Source organism: Erythrolamprus reginae, chromosome Z, assembly GCF_031021105.1.
Source record: "Erythrolamprus reginae isolate rEryReg1 chromosome Z, rEryReg1.hap1, whole genome shotgun sequence".
Taxonomy (NCBI): domain Eukaryota; kingdom Metazoa; phylum Chordata; class Lepidosauria; order Squamata; family Dipsadidae; genus Erythrolamprus; species Erythrolamprus reginae.
In genome coordinates, this window is record NC_091963.1 from 150,778,844 (window position 1) to 150,791,633 (window position 12,790).

Here is a 12,790-nt window from a genome sequence, read left to right on the forward strand (position 1 = left end):
AAGTTAGAAAGCAAAATTGAGAGCCCGCAAGAAATTGGGCAGCTTTTAAATCTAATAAGTTAAATTAATAAAAAAGGAAGGGGTACAATAAAGAGCCCATTATTTACAGGCACCCCAAATTATATTAATTACTCACAGGAACCATCATTGGAACATTTGGGAAAGCTTGAAGAAATCCTAGCCGTGATTATTTCACGAGAGGTAAGTCCTCGATTTACAACCGTCCTGGAACCCACCCACCACCACAGTCGTAAATCAAGATTAATGCGGGTTCCCCCAACCAGATTTTACAATGGAAGTTGGTAAGTGACTGTTGTGGTCCTTCAATGAACCAAAGAGGGGGCCGGAAACTACTAAAAGTATTTTTGGTCATTAAACGAGTCAGGTGACCACAGGATGTGACAAATAGGCCAGTTCCCAGGAACTGGGAGCCGAGGTGGCACAGCAGGTAGAGTGCAGTACTGCAGGCCACTAAAGCTGGCTGCTAGATCTGCAGGTCAGCGGTTCAAATCTCATCACCGGCTCAAGGTTGACTCAGCCTTGCATTCTTTTGAGGTGGGTCAAATGAGGACCCGTATTGTGGGGGCAATAGGCTGGCTGTTTTTTTATTTTAAAAGTGCTATTGCTAACATGTTGTAAGCTGCCCTGAGTCTAAGGAGAAGGGCGGCATAAAAATCGAATAAATAAATAAAATACTGGACTTGTAATCAAGTGACCACAGGATGAGATGGGGGGGGGGTGCTGCGTCAGAACTTCGGAACCGGGTTATAACTCCCGTTCCCCTCCCCCTCTTCTGCAGAAGTCCATTGTAATTCTGAACCATCGCTAAGCAAATGGTCGTAAGTCAAGGATTAGCTCTTGAATTCCCTTGGGTTGCTATTGACTCCTCACTCCCCCCGGTGTGGATGACAGCTACTCCTCAAGTTATGACAACTGTTCAAAGAGCGACCTCCCCAAAAAAGTGACCACCTTTAGTGACGGGAATTCAGCCGTTGCCCACTGGCATTTAGTTCATGGCTGTTGTAGCATCCCGGGGTCAAGTGAGCCCCCTTTTGCGACCAAGCTAAGGGGGGCAAGTCCAGGTTCCCCTTAACAACCATGCTCCCGACTCATCCGCCGTGGTGATCCGCTTAACAAAGGTGGCCGGAAAGGTCGTAAAACAAAGCAAAGTTCACCTTAAAAAAAATGTGCTGCTGACCCACAGAAATTTGGGGCTCAATTTTGGCTGTAAGGCAAGGACTATCCATAGGTTTTGGGATCGGGGGTTGCCTGGTTTACAGATTGAGAGAGTTGGAAGGGACCCTGTGGGTCAGTGATGACGAATGAGCATGTGTGCGCACTATCGCCCATGCGCGAGTGCCCACAGCCATAATTCAATGCCTGGGGAGGGCGAAAACAGCTTCCCATGTCCCCCTGAGGCCCTCTGGAGGCCAGAAATGGCCTGTTTCCCAGCTTCTGGTGGGCCCAGTAGGCTCGTGATTCGCCCTCCCCAGGCTTCAAAGGTTTCTCTGGAGCCGGGGGAGGGTAAAAAGACCCCCCCTTCCCCCTGGAGGCTCTCTGGAAGCCCAAAATGCCCTCCCAGAGCTTCTAGGCAAGCCAACAATCAGCTGACCGGCACACATACGCACATTGGAGCTGAACTAGGGCAACAATTTGCATGCCAGCAGATATGGCTCCATGCGCCACCTGTGGCACCCATGCCAAATGTTCACCATCAATGCTATAGGACAGGTCATCTACTCCAACCCAATTGGGGGCTCAATTTTAGCTGTAAGGCGAGGACTACTAAGATGGAGGGTTTTGGCCTGGTTTACAGATGATTAACAGACTTGGAAGGTACCCCGTAGGTCATCTAGTCCAACCCACCACCACAATCGTCCGTCACAACACCGAACTCTTCCTTAAGCGATGGCCCGTCGTAAGTCGAGGACTTCTCTACGTGCAGGGTCTTCTGACGTCATCCTTCGCAGTGTGATGTCATTTCTCCCCCTCCCTTCCCAAGCCTTCCTCGTCCATTGGCTTCCTCGTCCCCCCCCCCATAGAGAGACCTTTCCTCGCTGAAGCCAAGGACGCAAAGCTTTGGGAAGAAGGGGGCCAATTTTCCGTGGCTCTTCCGTGTCAGCTGCGTTCCAGAGGCCGAAAGCTCAGGTGGGATCTAGAAAAGAGGGGTGGGAGAAGTGGGGTGGGTAGGAGAGAAACGGTGAGTCAAGGCACACAAAGGCGGGTTCTGGAGGCAGCTGCCTGCTCCGAACAAAGGCTCCTTTGTCTCCGTCCCAAGTTTTGCCTCCCTCCGAAGATCACCCTGCTGCGTGTACCACTCACTGCCTGGGCCCGGCTATTCCAGCCAGTAGCCCTTAGGGAATAACAAGAGTGTCAGAAATAAGTTTATTTCTTGAGATAATATTACAATGCCAGAAAATGGTCTGTACCCATTAGGAAAAGCTGATGTAAGCCATAATCAGTAGGTAATCATGGGTTTGGTAACTATACTGCAACCTGATTGGCTGTAACCTATATATAATGAGTAACACCCTTGCATGGGTGTGGTTTGTGCTGGGTGGTTTGTTATAGTGAGTGGTGTTTAGCTCTGGCCCAGCTCCTGCCCCAAGGACTGTGGATGTGGGGGAGACATCCACATGCTGCAGGCCTGTTTTTCCCCCCGGTGGAATCTGCTGATGAAGGCTCCTCTGACCAAGAAGACATGAGTGACAGGGAGGAGGAGAGTGCGGCAGACAGCTCAGAAGGAGATCAATTATCTCGCTCCTCCTTGGATTCAGAACAAGAGTTCATGATACAGCCACGCATGCGGAGAGCGATGCATAGGCAGCAACAACTGAGATATTATTATCAAAGAAAATGAGGCCACCTGTGGTTGGGTGGGGCTGTGGTCATTAGTGAGGCTGCTATAAAGAGCAGCCTGTGGGTTTGGCCATTGTGGAGGATTATCTGATCCTTGTGTTTCGTGACTGCTTTACTGACTTTGACCTTTTGTGTGCTGATTTCCCCCCGCTTTGAAACTAACCCAGAGCAAAGTGTGTTTCACTTTGTGAAAGAAGAAGGACTGTGAATTGCCTCACAGCTGCAAGCTAAGTATCACAGAACTGATAAGGGACTTGTACAAATTACCAGTTTGTTTGGAGGCGAGTGCTCTTTGCTATACCAAAAGAGGGCTTGGTTTAAGTGAATTTTCATTATAAAGATCATTGTTTTGAATTTTCAAATGTGTGTGTGTGTCTGAAATTTGTACCTGTGAATTTTTGGGAGGAGTCTACCAGAGAGCCCGACAGAACATAGTGAGTTGGTGGTTTACTGCTTAGAATAGAATAGAATAGAATAGAATTTTATTGGCCAAGTGTGATTGGACACACAAGGAATTTGTCTTGGTGCAGATGCTCTCAGTGTACATAAAAGAAAAAGAGACATTTGTCAAGAATCCTGAGGTACAACACTTAATGATTGTCATAGGGGTCAAATAAGCAATGAAGAAACAACCAATATTAATAAAAATCTTAGGATACAAGCAACAAGTGACAGTCATACAGTCCTAAGTGGGAGGAAAAGGATGATAGGAATGATGAGAAAAACTAGTAGAAATAGAAGTGCAGATTTAGTAAAAAGTCTGACGGTGTTGAGGGAATTATTTGTTTAGCAGAGTGATGGCGTTCGGGGAAAACTGTTCTTGTGTCTAGCTGTCTTGGTGGTTTGTGGGTGGTTGCAGTGCTAAGAATAAAAGTAAAATACATTTTTACAAGAAAGCCTCTGCAGTGTTTTTCATTGAAGATTTCAATTAGGTATAGAGGTGAATTGTGCCTAGTTGGTGGGGTTACCTTCTGCATGCACGTAACTCTCCCCCAACAGGGAAGGGACCTTGGAGGTCTTCTAGTATGACCCCCCCCACCCCCCAAGTCCACTGGAGAAGAGCAGCTTAGAAATCTTAATAAATAAAAGGCAGGGGAGACCCTATTCCATTTCAGACGTTCAACTGGTCCAGGAACTTTTAATTTTTTAAAAAAACTCTGGGGTTTTGAAGCAGCACTCCATCGATTCAAGTGGCAGGGAGTTCTGCTGGTTAATCTGTTCAGGAAATTGCTCCCGAATTCTCTCCTCAGTGAATTTCCCATCCGTTTGCTTCATGTCCTGACTCCAGGAGCTTTGGGGAAATGTTGAAACCCACCCACCCCACTTCTTCTTCGGGGCAGCCCCTTAATCAGTCAATCAGAATAGAGTTGGGAGGGACCTTGGAGGTCTTCTAGACTGCCCCCGCCCTGCTCAAGCAGGAAATCCTATATGCCAACTAGCTGTCCACTCCCCTTTTAAAAGCCTCCTTAACCGGTCCCCAGTTAGAAGTGAGGACAATTAACCTGTGGAACTGCTTGCCACTACACGTTGTGGGTGCTCCAGCACCGGAGGCTGGAGCATCCACAACTTCTAGTGGCAAGCAGTTCCACCGGTTAATTGCCCTCACTTTTAGGAAATTTCTCCTTGATTCCAGGTTGCTTCCCTCCCTTCAAATAATGGAATGCTGCTATCATATCCCCCCCACCCACTTCCTGTCCTTCTTTTCATTAAATAGACATTCTTCGTATGTTTTAGTCTCCAGGCCTTTTAATCATCCAAATTGCTCATCCTTGACCTTTTCCCAGACCTAAATCGGATGCTGAATATTCCAGGTGTGGCCTTACTAAGGATTTACAAAGCAGTGCCTCACCCTTCCCGATTCCAATAGAAACATAGAAGATTGAGGGCAGAAAAAGACCTCATGGTCCATCTAGTCTGCCCTTATAGCATTTCCTGTATTTTATCTTACAATGGATATATGTTTATCCCAGGCATGTTTACATTCAGTTACTGTGGATTTATCAACCACGTCTGCTGGAAGTTTGTTCCAAGGATCTACTACTCTTTCAGTAAAATAATATTTTCTCATGTTGCTTTTGATCTTTCCCCCAACTATCCTCAGATTGTGTCCCCTTGTTCTTGGGTTCACTTTCCTATTAAAAACACTTCCCTCCTGAACCTTATTTAACCCTTTAACGTATTTAAATGTTTCGATCCTGTCCCCCCTTTCCCTTCTGTCCTCCAGACTATACAGATTGAGTTCATGAAGTCTTTCCTGATACGTTTTATGCTTAAGACCTTCCACCATTCTTGTAGCCCGTCTATGGACCCGTTCAATTTTATCCATATCTTTTTGTAGGTGAGGTCTCCAGAACTGGACACAGTATTATTCCAAATGGGGTCTCACTAGCGCTCTATATAACGGGATTCTGTGTCTCTCTCTTCTTTATGCAACCCAGGATCGTAATTACCTTTTTTGGGGTTGTTGCCCCACAAGGCTAGTTCACATTTTCAACGGATTGTCTGCTGGGACACTGAACTTCTTGTTTTTGAACCAGGTTTAGCCCATTCGGCCCTTGGTCCCTTTGGTTCTTCCCGCCCAGGTGTAAAAAGCTTCCTCTCCTCCAGGTTCCAATTTCAATGTGGTTGGATAAGATCCATTGCAGCATTTTTCGTTTCGGAATGCTTGGACCCTCCATCCCCATCATCCACTGCCCTCCTTCCCCCATCCTGAACCAGGGATCAGTCAGCCACCAGAATGCCAGGGAGTTAGGCATTGGGCCAATCCAGAATAAGATTTGTTCGATTAGGTAAGTAACTGCCTTGGTCTTGATGTTGAAGGGGTGACTTGATTGACATGTATGAATTCATGCATGGGATAGAAAAGGTGGATAGAGAAAAATTCTCTTCTCTATCTCACAATACTAGGATGAGGGGCCCCTCCCTAAAGCTCATAGGTAAGAAAGCGAGGACAAATCAAGGGAGATATTTCTTCCCCCAGAGGGTCCTTGGTTGATGGGATTCCCTTCCAGAAGAGGTCGTGACAGCTGTCAGCCTGGAGAGCTTCAAGGCAGGATTAGACAGATTCATGGATGCCAAGTGTATCATAGGTGGTGATTGAAACGGATGTCTATGTGCCGCCTCTATGTTGGTTGAGGCAGACAGGGTTCCCTTAGGTCCCATTTGTTGGAAGTCCAGGGAAAGGGAGGGTCTTGTCTTCTCTTTCTGCTCAAGATCCCCTTGGACAATTGGGGGGCCACTGTGGGATACAGAATGCTGGACTCGATGGGTTTTGGCCTGATTCAGCAGGGCTCTTCTTAGGTTCTTAGGTTCTAGGGATCTTGGAGTCCAAGTGGATGACCATTTAAATAGGAGCCAGCCGTGTGCAGCAGCTGCCAAAAAAGCCCACACAGTTCTAGGCTGCATCAACAGAGGGAGAGAATCAAGATCACGTGAAGGGTTAATGCCACTTTACAAAGCCTTGGTAAGGCCACACTTGGAATACGGCATTCACATTTGGGTCACCACAGTGCAAAAAGGATGTTGAGACTCTAGAAAGAGTCCAGAGAAGAGCAACAAAGAGGATTAGGGGACTGGAGGCTAAAACCTACAAAGAACGGTTGCAGGAACTGGGCATGTCCAGTTTAATGAAAAGAAGGACCAGGGGAGACATGACAGCAATGTTTCAATATCTCAGGGGTTGCCACAAAGAAGAGGGAGTCAGGCTATTCTCCAAAGCACCTGAGGGTAGAACAAGAAGCAATGGGTGGAAACTAAACAAGGAGAGAAGCAACTTAGAACTAAGGAGAAATTTCCTGACAGTCAGAACAATTAACCAGTGGAACTGCTTGCCTCCAGAAGTTGTGAATGCCCAAACAATGGAAGTTTTTAAGAAGATGTTGGATAACCATCTTTCTGGAGTTGTGTAGAAGACCTCTAAGGTCCCTTCATATTGTTGTTGTTATTATAGTAGTAGCTGTAGTTGTTTTGTAGTAGTAGTAATAGTTGTTTGCATTATTATTGTTGTTGTTGTTGTTCCCTTACCTATTCCCTCTCCCCCATGTATGCGCACACTCCCATCCCATCCCCCTGCACATGCACAGAATCCCCCATCCCATCCCCACGCACATGTGCACAGGCCTCACTGAAGCCTAGGACAATGAAAAATGGCCCAACAGGCAAACTGGACGTTCGGAAAAACAGACTTCCGTTTTGCCCGTTGTCTTATTTTCCGCCCTCTGGAGGCTTCAGGGAAGCTTCCTGGAACCCCGGAGTGCAAAAAAACAGCATGACAGGCAAACCGGTAGTCCATTTTTCTGAACTTCTGGTTTGCCTGTTGGGCAGTTTTTCGCATTCCAGAGACTTCAGGAAATTTCCATGAAGGCTCTGGAGTGTGAAAAACAGCACAATGGGCCCGTTTTGCTGTTTTCCGCCTTGAAGGAAGCTTCATGGAGCCTCCAGAGTGTGAAAAATAGCACAACGGGCAAACCAGAACTTCTGGTTTGCCCGTTGTGCTGTTTTTTGTACTCTGGGGCTTCAGGGAAGTTTCTCTGAAGGCTCCAGGGGGCAAAACAGCCTTCCCCAAGGCTGAAAACCAGCTGGCTGTGTGTGCTCATGCATGCTGGAGCTGACATAGGGTAACAGCTCGTGTGTCCTCTGATACGGCTCCATATGTCACCTGTGGCCTACATGCCATAGGTTTGCCATCACAGTCCTAGATCATTTCAGACAAATAAATGCTAGACAAGGCGTCTCCACCCTTGGCCACTTTAAGACTTCAACAGTTGAAGTCCAGCAGGCTTATAGTAGCCAAGGTTGGAGACTCCCGCTTTTCAGACAGGTGCTTCTGCTTACCCTCTCGGTCCGTCTCGCAGTAGTGTCGGCTGCCGTGTGCCGCCTCTGCCCCCGACGTGTGGCTGAGCTATCTCACTGTCGCACGAAACGCAAAGAACGGGCGTTCAGGATATCGGCCGGATCCGGGAAGACTGAGTCCACGCGGAAGCCTTGCGCCAAGGCCACCTTCAACACCTCTTCCAGGAATTGGTTGGAGGATTGGATCTCTCGCCCGTCCACCCGCAGCCGGCGGAACTTCTGCTTGGCATACTCCGTGGCGGGCAGCGCGGCTGGGCACGGAGCCCACTCCAAGCAGAGATGGTGGCACGTGGTGACTTCCACGTCGGATTTTTCCAAAGAACCATTCAGCGTTTCATCATCCGTCTCCTCATCTTCATCCATGGAGTCATCCAGGCAAATTCCGCGATATGAAGGCCACCTCTTCCTTTCTCCGGCTCCCCGGAGGGATGGCTGAGTTTTGGCAAGGCCCGGTCCCCTCTGTGACAGGTCCGCCTGTCCATCAGTAGGCCCTTCATCTAAATTCCCGTTGGCGCACTCAAAACGGGCCAGGTGTCTACGCAGGACCGCCAAGAAATGCCGGTCGGTGCAGAAGACGTTAGCGGTGAAGATCTCCACAGTGCAAGAGCTGAGCTCATAGTTCTGGGGTCCACGGCGCACGTTGAAATGCAGCCGCCGCGGAGTCACATCCACGTCGGCGTGGAGTACCGCGTTGCTCTGCTGGCGCCATCGCTCCGCCTCGACTCGCCGGAGCTGCTCCAAGAGAGGACGGATCTGGTAGAAGTCCGCTTCGGTTCGCAGCAAGGAGAGCTCGGCGTAGCCCTCTGGAAGGTCCAGGCGGCCGAAACGGAGGAAATTCAGGACGTGGCGGAATGTCTTGCCGTCGCGGTCGATGAAATAGTTCCCGCAGCTGTCCAGAAGTGCCGGTTGGGGCCCCCGGAACATGGCGCCCAGCATGGAGTCGGGGAAGCGAGTCAAAGTTTCCAATGTGGTGCTGTAAAGTTTCCCCCCAACATTCAGGGTCACCAGGTGGCCGGCCCTGCCTGGACCCTGACAAGTGTCCGGCATCCTCACGAAGACACCTGCGGGGAGATGAGGAGGGGATGATGGGTCATTTGTGGCGTGCGGGATGGGTCCCCCTGCTGATTTCCCACGCTTCCTAATTTGATCCTCTGACTTTTAATCGCTTGGTAGTTTTAAAATTCTATTTACATTTCCCATATCTGATATATTAATATGTATAAGATACGATAGGGTTCAGGAGTGGGACGGGGTGGCTTTGAGGCAGAGTTCTCGCCTCACAATGAGGAGGCTGTGAGTTCGATCCTAGGTAGGGGCCGATATTTCTCTCTCTGGGTGGAATGAGAATTTATCTGCAGGAAAAAAGGTTGAAAATTACCTGTATTGTGAGCCATTCAGATTCGCTGTAACAATCAGAGGGGGCTTAATAGATAGATAGATAGATAGATAGATAGATAGATAGATAGATAGATAGATAGATAGATAGATAGATAGAATTATAGAAAGAGAGAAAGATATGATAGAGAAAATGAGAGTTAGTTATAAAGAGAAAGTTATGAGAGATAGAAAGAAAAAAAGAGTTAGAAATATAGAGAAAGATATGAGAGAGAGAAAAAGAGGGATGATAAAGAAACAGAAAGAGAGATGAGAGAAAGACATGCAATATATATAGAGAGAAAGAAAGTTAGATAGAGAAAGATGATAGAGAAAAAGAGAGAGAGAAAATGAGAATTAGATATAGAAAGAGATATGAGAGAGAGAGAGAGAGAGATACCATAGATATATACTGTATAGAGAGAAAGAGATATAGATAAAATGAGAGATATAGAGAAAAAGAGATATGAGAGAAAGAGAAAGAATTAGATATACAGAGAAAGAGAGAAAGAGATCCGATAGAGAGAAAGAGAGAAAATGAGAGAGAGAGGCAGACAGACAGACGAATAAACAAACAAAGAAGCTCTTAGGCACCGCCTGGTATTTCTTCCAACGTGTATGTGTGTTTGGGGGTGGGGACAAATATTCGCAACTCCTTCCAAATCCCAGAGTTGGATCTCGCTTCCCTCCACCCACGCTTTTCGGGGTTGGGGGTAAAGAAAAGGGGGGTTGAAGGCGAGCAGAGACCTCCCGCACAGCTGAGATCCCAGACAAAAGGTGGGGGCGGGGAAGGGGCGGCCGCTCCCCCCCCCCCACCGTCGCCAGGTATGGGGGGAGGTTCCCAGTCTAGGGACAGTCCCGGGGTGGGGATGGGGAATCCTTCTCCGGGCGGGGCTCCGGGGAGGGGCTAGAGGGGGGGCAGCTTTGGTGGGCAACCGCCCCTTCCTCTCCTCCGTCTCTCCTCGTCCCCCAAGGCGGATGGGGGGGGGCAACATCAGAAGAAGAAGCCGAGAAACGCAGGAGTCAAAGCGGGGGAGGGAAGAGAGAGAGAGAGACTCCGCTCCCCATCAGGCGGAGGAGGATGGGATCTGGAGTCTTCGCTCTCCCACCCATCCCCGGCCCTAAAGCGGGGCGGGGGGGCTCGTCCTAGGAAGTCCCCCGCCCCACTCCGTCTGGCTGTAAGGAGGGCGAGGGTCCCCGGCTGTGATCCGTCCGGCGAGGGGGGGGGAGCGTTAGGGGCGCAAACTGGGGGAGTGGGTTGGAAAGTCCCTCCCCCCCGAAGTGATGGGGCGGGGAGGGGTCTCCCAGCTGAGGTTGCGAGTTCGATCTAAGGAAGAGGCAGTTGGTAAGGGTCTCCCGCTTAGGCGGGCGGGAGGAGGGGTTGGGCTAGATGACCTTTAAGGTCCCTTCCGACTCTTGTTGATTTGATCCGAGCCTTACCTGGCGGGCGCGGAGCGTCTCCGGGGCGGGGAAGCAGCGCGGCTGGTCGGCTCCGATTTCTCTGGGCGCTGCCCGGCGGCGGGCTCTTTATAAGGGGCGGGAGCGGCGGGGGCGGGCAGGAACGCGTTCCCTTCCCCGGGAAAGGCTGGCGGGAGGTGGTTGGGGGGGGCGTGGATGATGGGCGGTGGGGGGACGTCTCGCGACTGGGATCGCGGCTTCTTCCGGCAGGATCTTCCCTTTGCCGGTCGGGGGGGAGTGAGCTGCGAACAGCCCCCCTCCCCTCCAGAAGGTCGAGCTTTGGATAACGGAAACTTTGGAGAAGTTTTGCGTGGCAAAGTGGAGGACGTGGGTTCAAATCTCCGCTGAGTCCTTGAGAGGCTTTGGGCCAGTCCCAGTTCTCTCTCTCCCTCTTTCCCTTTAAATCTTTCACTCACTCACTCACTCACTCTCTCTTTTTCTTTCTCACTCTATCTCTTTAACTCTTTCTTTCCCTTTCTCTCTCATTCTTTCTCTTTCTTTATCTTTAACTCTCTCTCTCCTTCTTTCCTTTTAAATGTCTTTTTCTTTCTCTCCCTTTCCCTTTAACTCTTTCTCTTCCTTTCCCTTTCTCTCTCTCTTTCTCTGTTTCTTTCCCTTTAATTCCCTTTCTTTCTTTCTTTCCCTTTCTCTTTCTCCTTCCTTTTCTCTTTCTTTTTCTTTCCCTTTAACTTTCCCCTTCTCTCATAAACAATGTACAATAAAATCCAATACTAAAAGCAAATTTAAAACCCCTTAATATATAAAAACCAAACATACATACAAGCATAACATATATACAGTTGTAACAGCCTAGGGGGAGAAGAAATCTTAATTCCCCCATGTCTGGCGGCAGAGGTGGGTTTTAAGTAGCTTACGAAAGGCAAGGAGGGTGGGGGCAATTCTAATCTCTGTGGGGAGTTGGTTCCAGAGGGTCTGGGCCGCCACAGAGAAGGCTCTTCCCCTGGGTCCCGCCAAGTGGCATTGTTTAGTTGATGGGACCCGGAAAAGACCCACTCTGTGGGACCTAACTGGCCGCTGGGATTCGTGCGGCAGAAGGAGGTCCCTGAGGTAATCTGGTCCGGTGCCACGAAGGGCTTAATCTTATTTCTTATTTCTTAATCTTTAACTCTCTCTTCCTTCTCTCTCTTCTTTTTCCTTTCTCCCTCTCTCTCTCCCCCCCCCCATAGCTTGGCCTACCTAGCAGGAAGGTTGTAGGGGAAGAAATGGGAGGAGGGGCTACTGTATACTCAGGTAATCAACCACAGTCGAGCCCAAAATTTCAGTTGCTCAGGGAAGTGAGTTCCGCCTCCATTTTACTACCTCCCAGGCCTGCTCATTGAGCGAACCGCTGCTGTTGCTCACTTAGTGACAGTGTCATTAAGTGAATCTGGCTTCCCCCATGGACTCTGCTGGTCAAAAAGGTCTCCAAAGGGGAGGGGTCGGATGATCCCCCCACCCCGGTGATGCAGCCACTGCCACAAATATGAACCCAGTTGAATTTGGATCACACGACTGCAACAGTCGTTAAACATAGAAACATACAAGATTGACGGCAGAAAAAGCCCCCCCTGGTCCATCTAGTTTGCCCTTATATTATTCCCTGTATTTTATCTTAGGATGGATCTGTTTATCCCAGGCACGTTTACATTCAGTGACTGTGGATTTACCAACCACGTCTGCTGGAAGTTTGTTTCAAGCATCTACTACTCTTTCAGTCAAATCATATTTTCTCACGTTGCTTTTGATCTTTCCCCCAACTAACTTCAGATTGTGTCCCCTTGTTCTTGTGTTCACTTTCCTATTAAAAACATTTCCCTCCTGAACCTTATTTAACCCTTTAACATATTTAAATGTTTCGATCATGTCCCCCCTTTTCCTTCCGTCCTCCAGACTCTACAGATTGAGTTCATGAAGTCTTTCCTGATACGTTTTATGCTTCAGACCTTCCACCATTCTTGTAGCTCGTTAAAACGTGAGAAAAGGCCATAGAGGTCACTTTTTTTCCCAGTTGTCCATTTCAACGTTCACTAAACAAGCCGTCGTAAGGTGAGGACTGCCGGCATTTTCCAGCCAGGCCTCAAATCCGGGGCTTGGGTTGCAGAAAGGAAGGTTTGGTCGCCTTTATTCTCTCATTAAGCGCTGAACAAAATTCCTCAGCTAATTACGCCTCCATCTCTGTCCGGCCAGCCCTGTTTCCCAGGTAGGTAACCAAACAAACCAGATCTCTTAAATAATTAAAGAAAAGCAG

The 12,790-nt window shown here is 48.8% G+C and overlaps 1 protein-coding gene across 1 annotated transcript; it reads right to left on the reverse strand.

Annotated features, from left to right (window-relative positions):
* Positions 1–1,541: 1,541 nt before the first annotated feature.
* Positions 1,542–10,567, reverse strand: KCTD11 (potassium channel tetramerization domain containing 11). Its single transcript, XM_070730068.1, has 3 exons — positions 10,525–10,567; positions 7,693–8,771; positions 1,542–2,155 (listed from the first exon to the last, which is right to left on the reverse strand). Exon 2 carries the CDS (start codon positions 8,755–8,757, stop codon positions 7,765–7,767), a length of 993 nt encoding a protein of 330 aa, XP_070586169.1. The 5' UTR covers positions 8,758–8,771; positions 10,525–10,567; the 3' UTR covers positions 1,542–2,155; positions 7,693–7,764.
* Between the last annotated feature and the right edge of the window lie 2,223 nt (positions 10,568–12,790).

What these genes read in the sequence shown, in the direction of transcription:
- KCTD11 (XM_070730068.1), bottom strand. Translation starts at nt 8,757, where the DNA reads ATGCCGGACACTTGTCAGGGTCCAGGCAGGGCCGGCCACCTGGTGACC.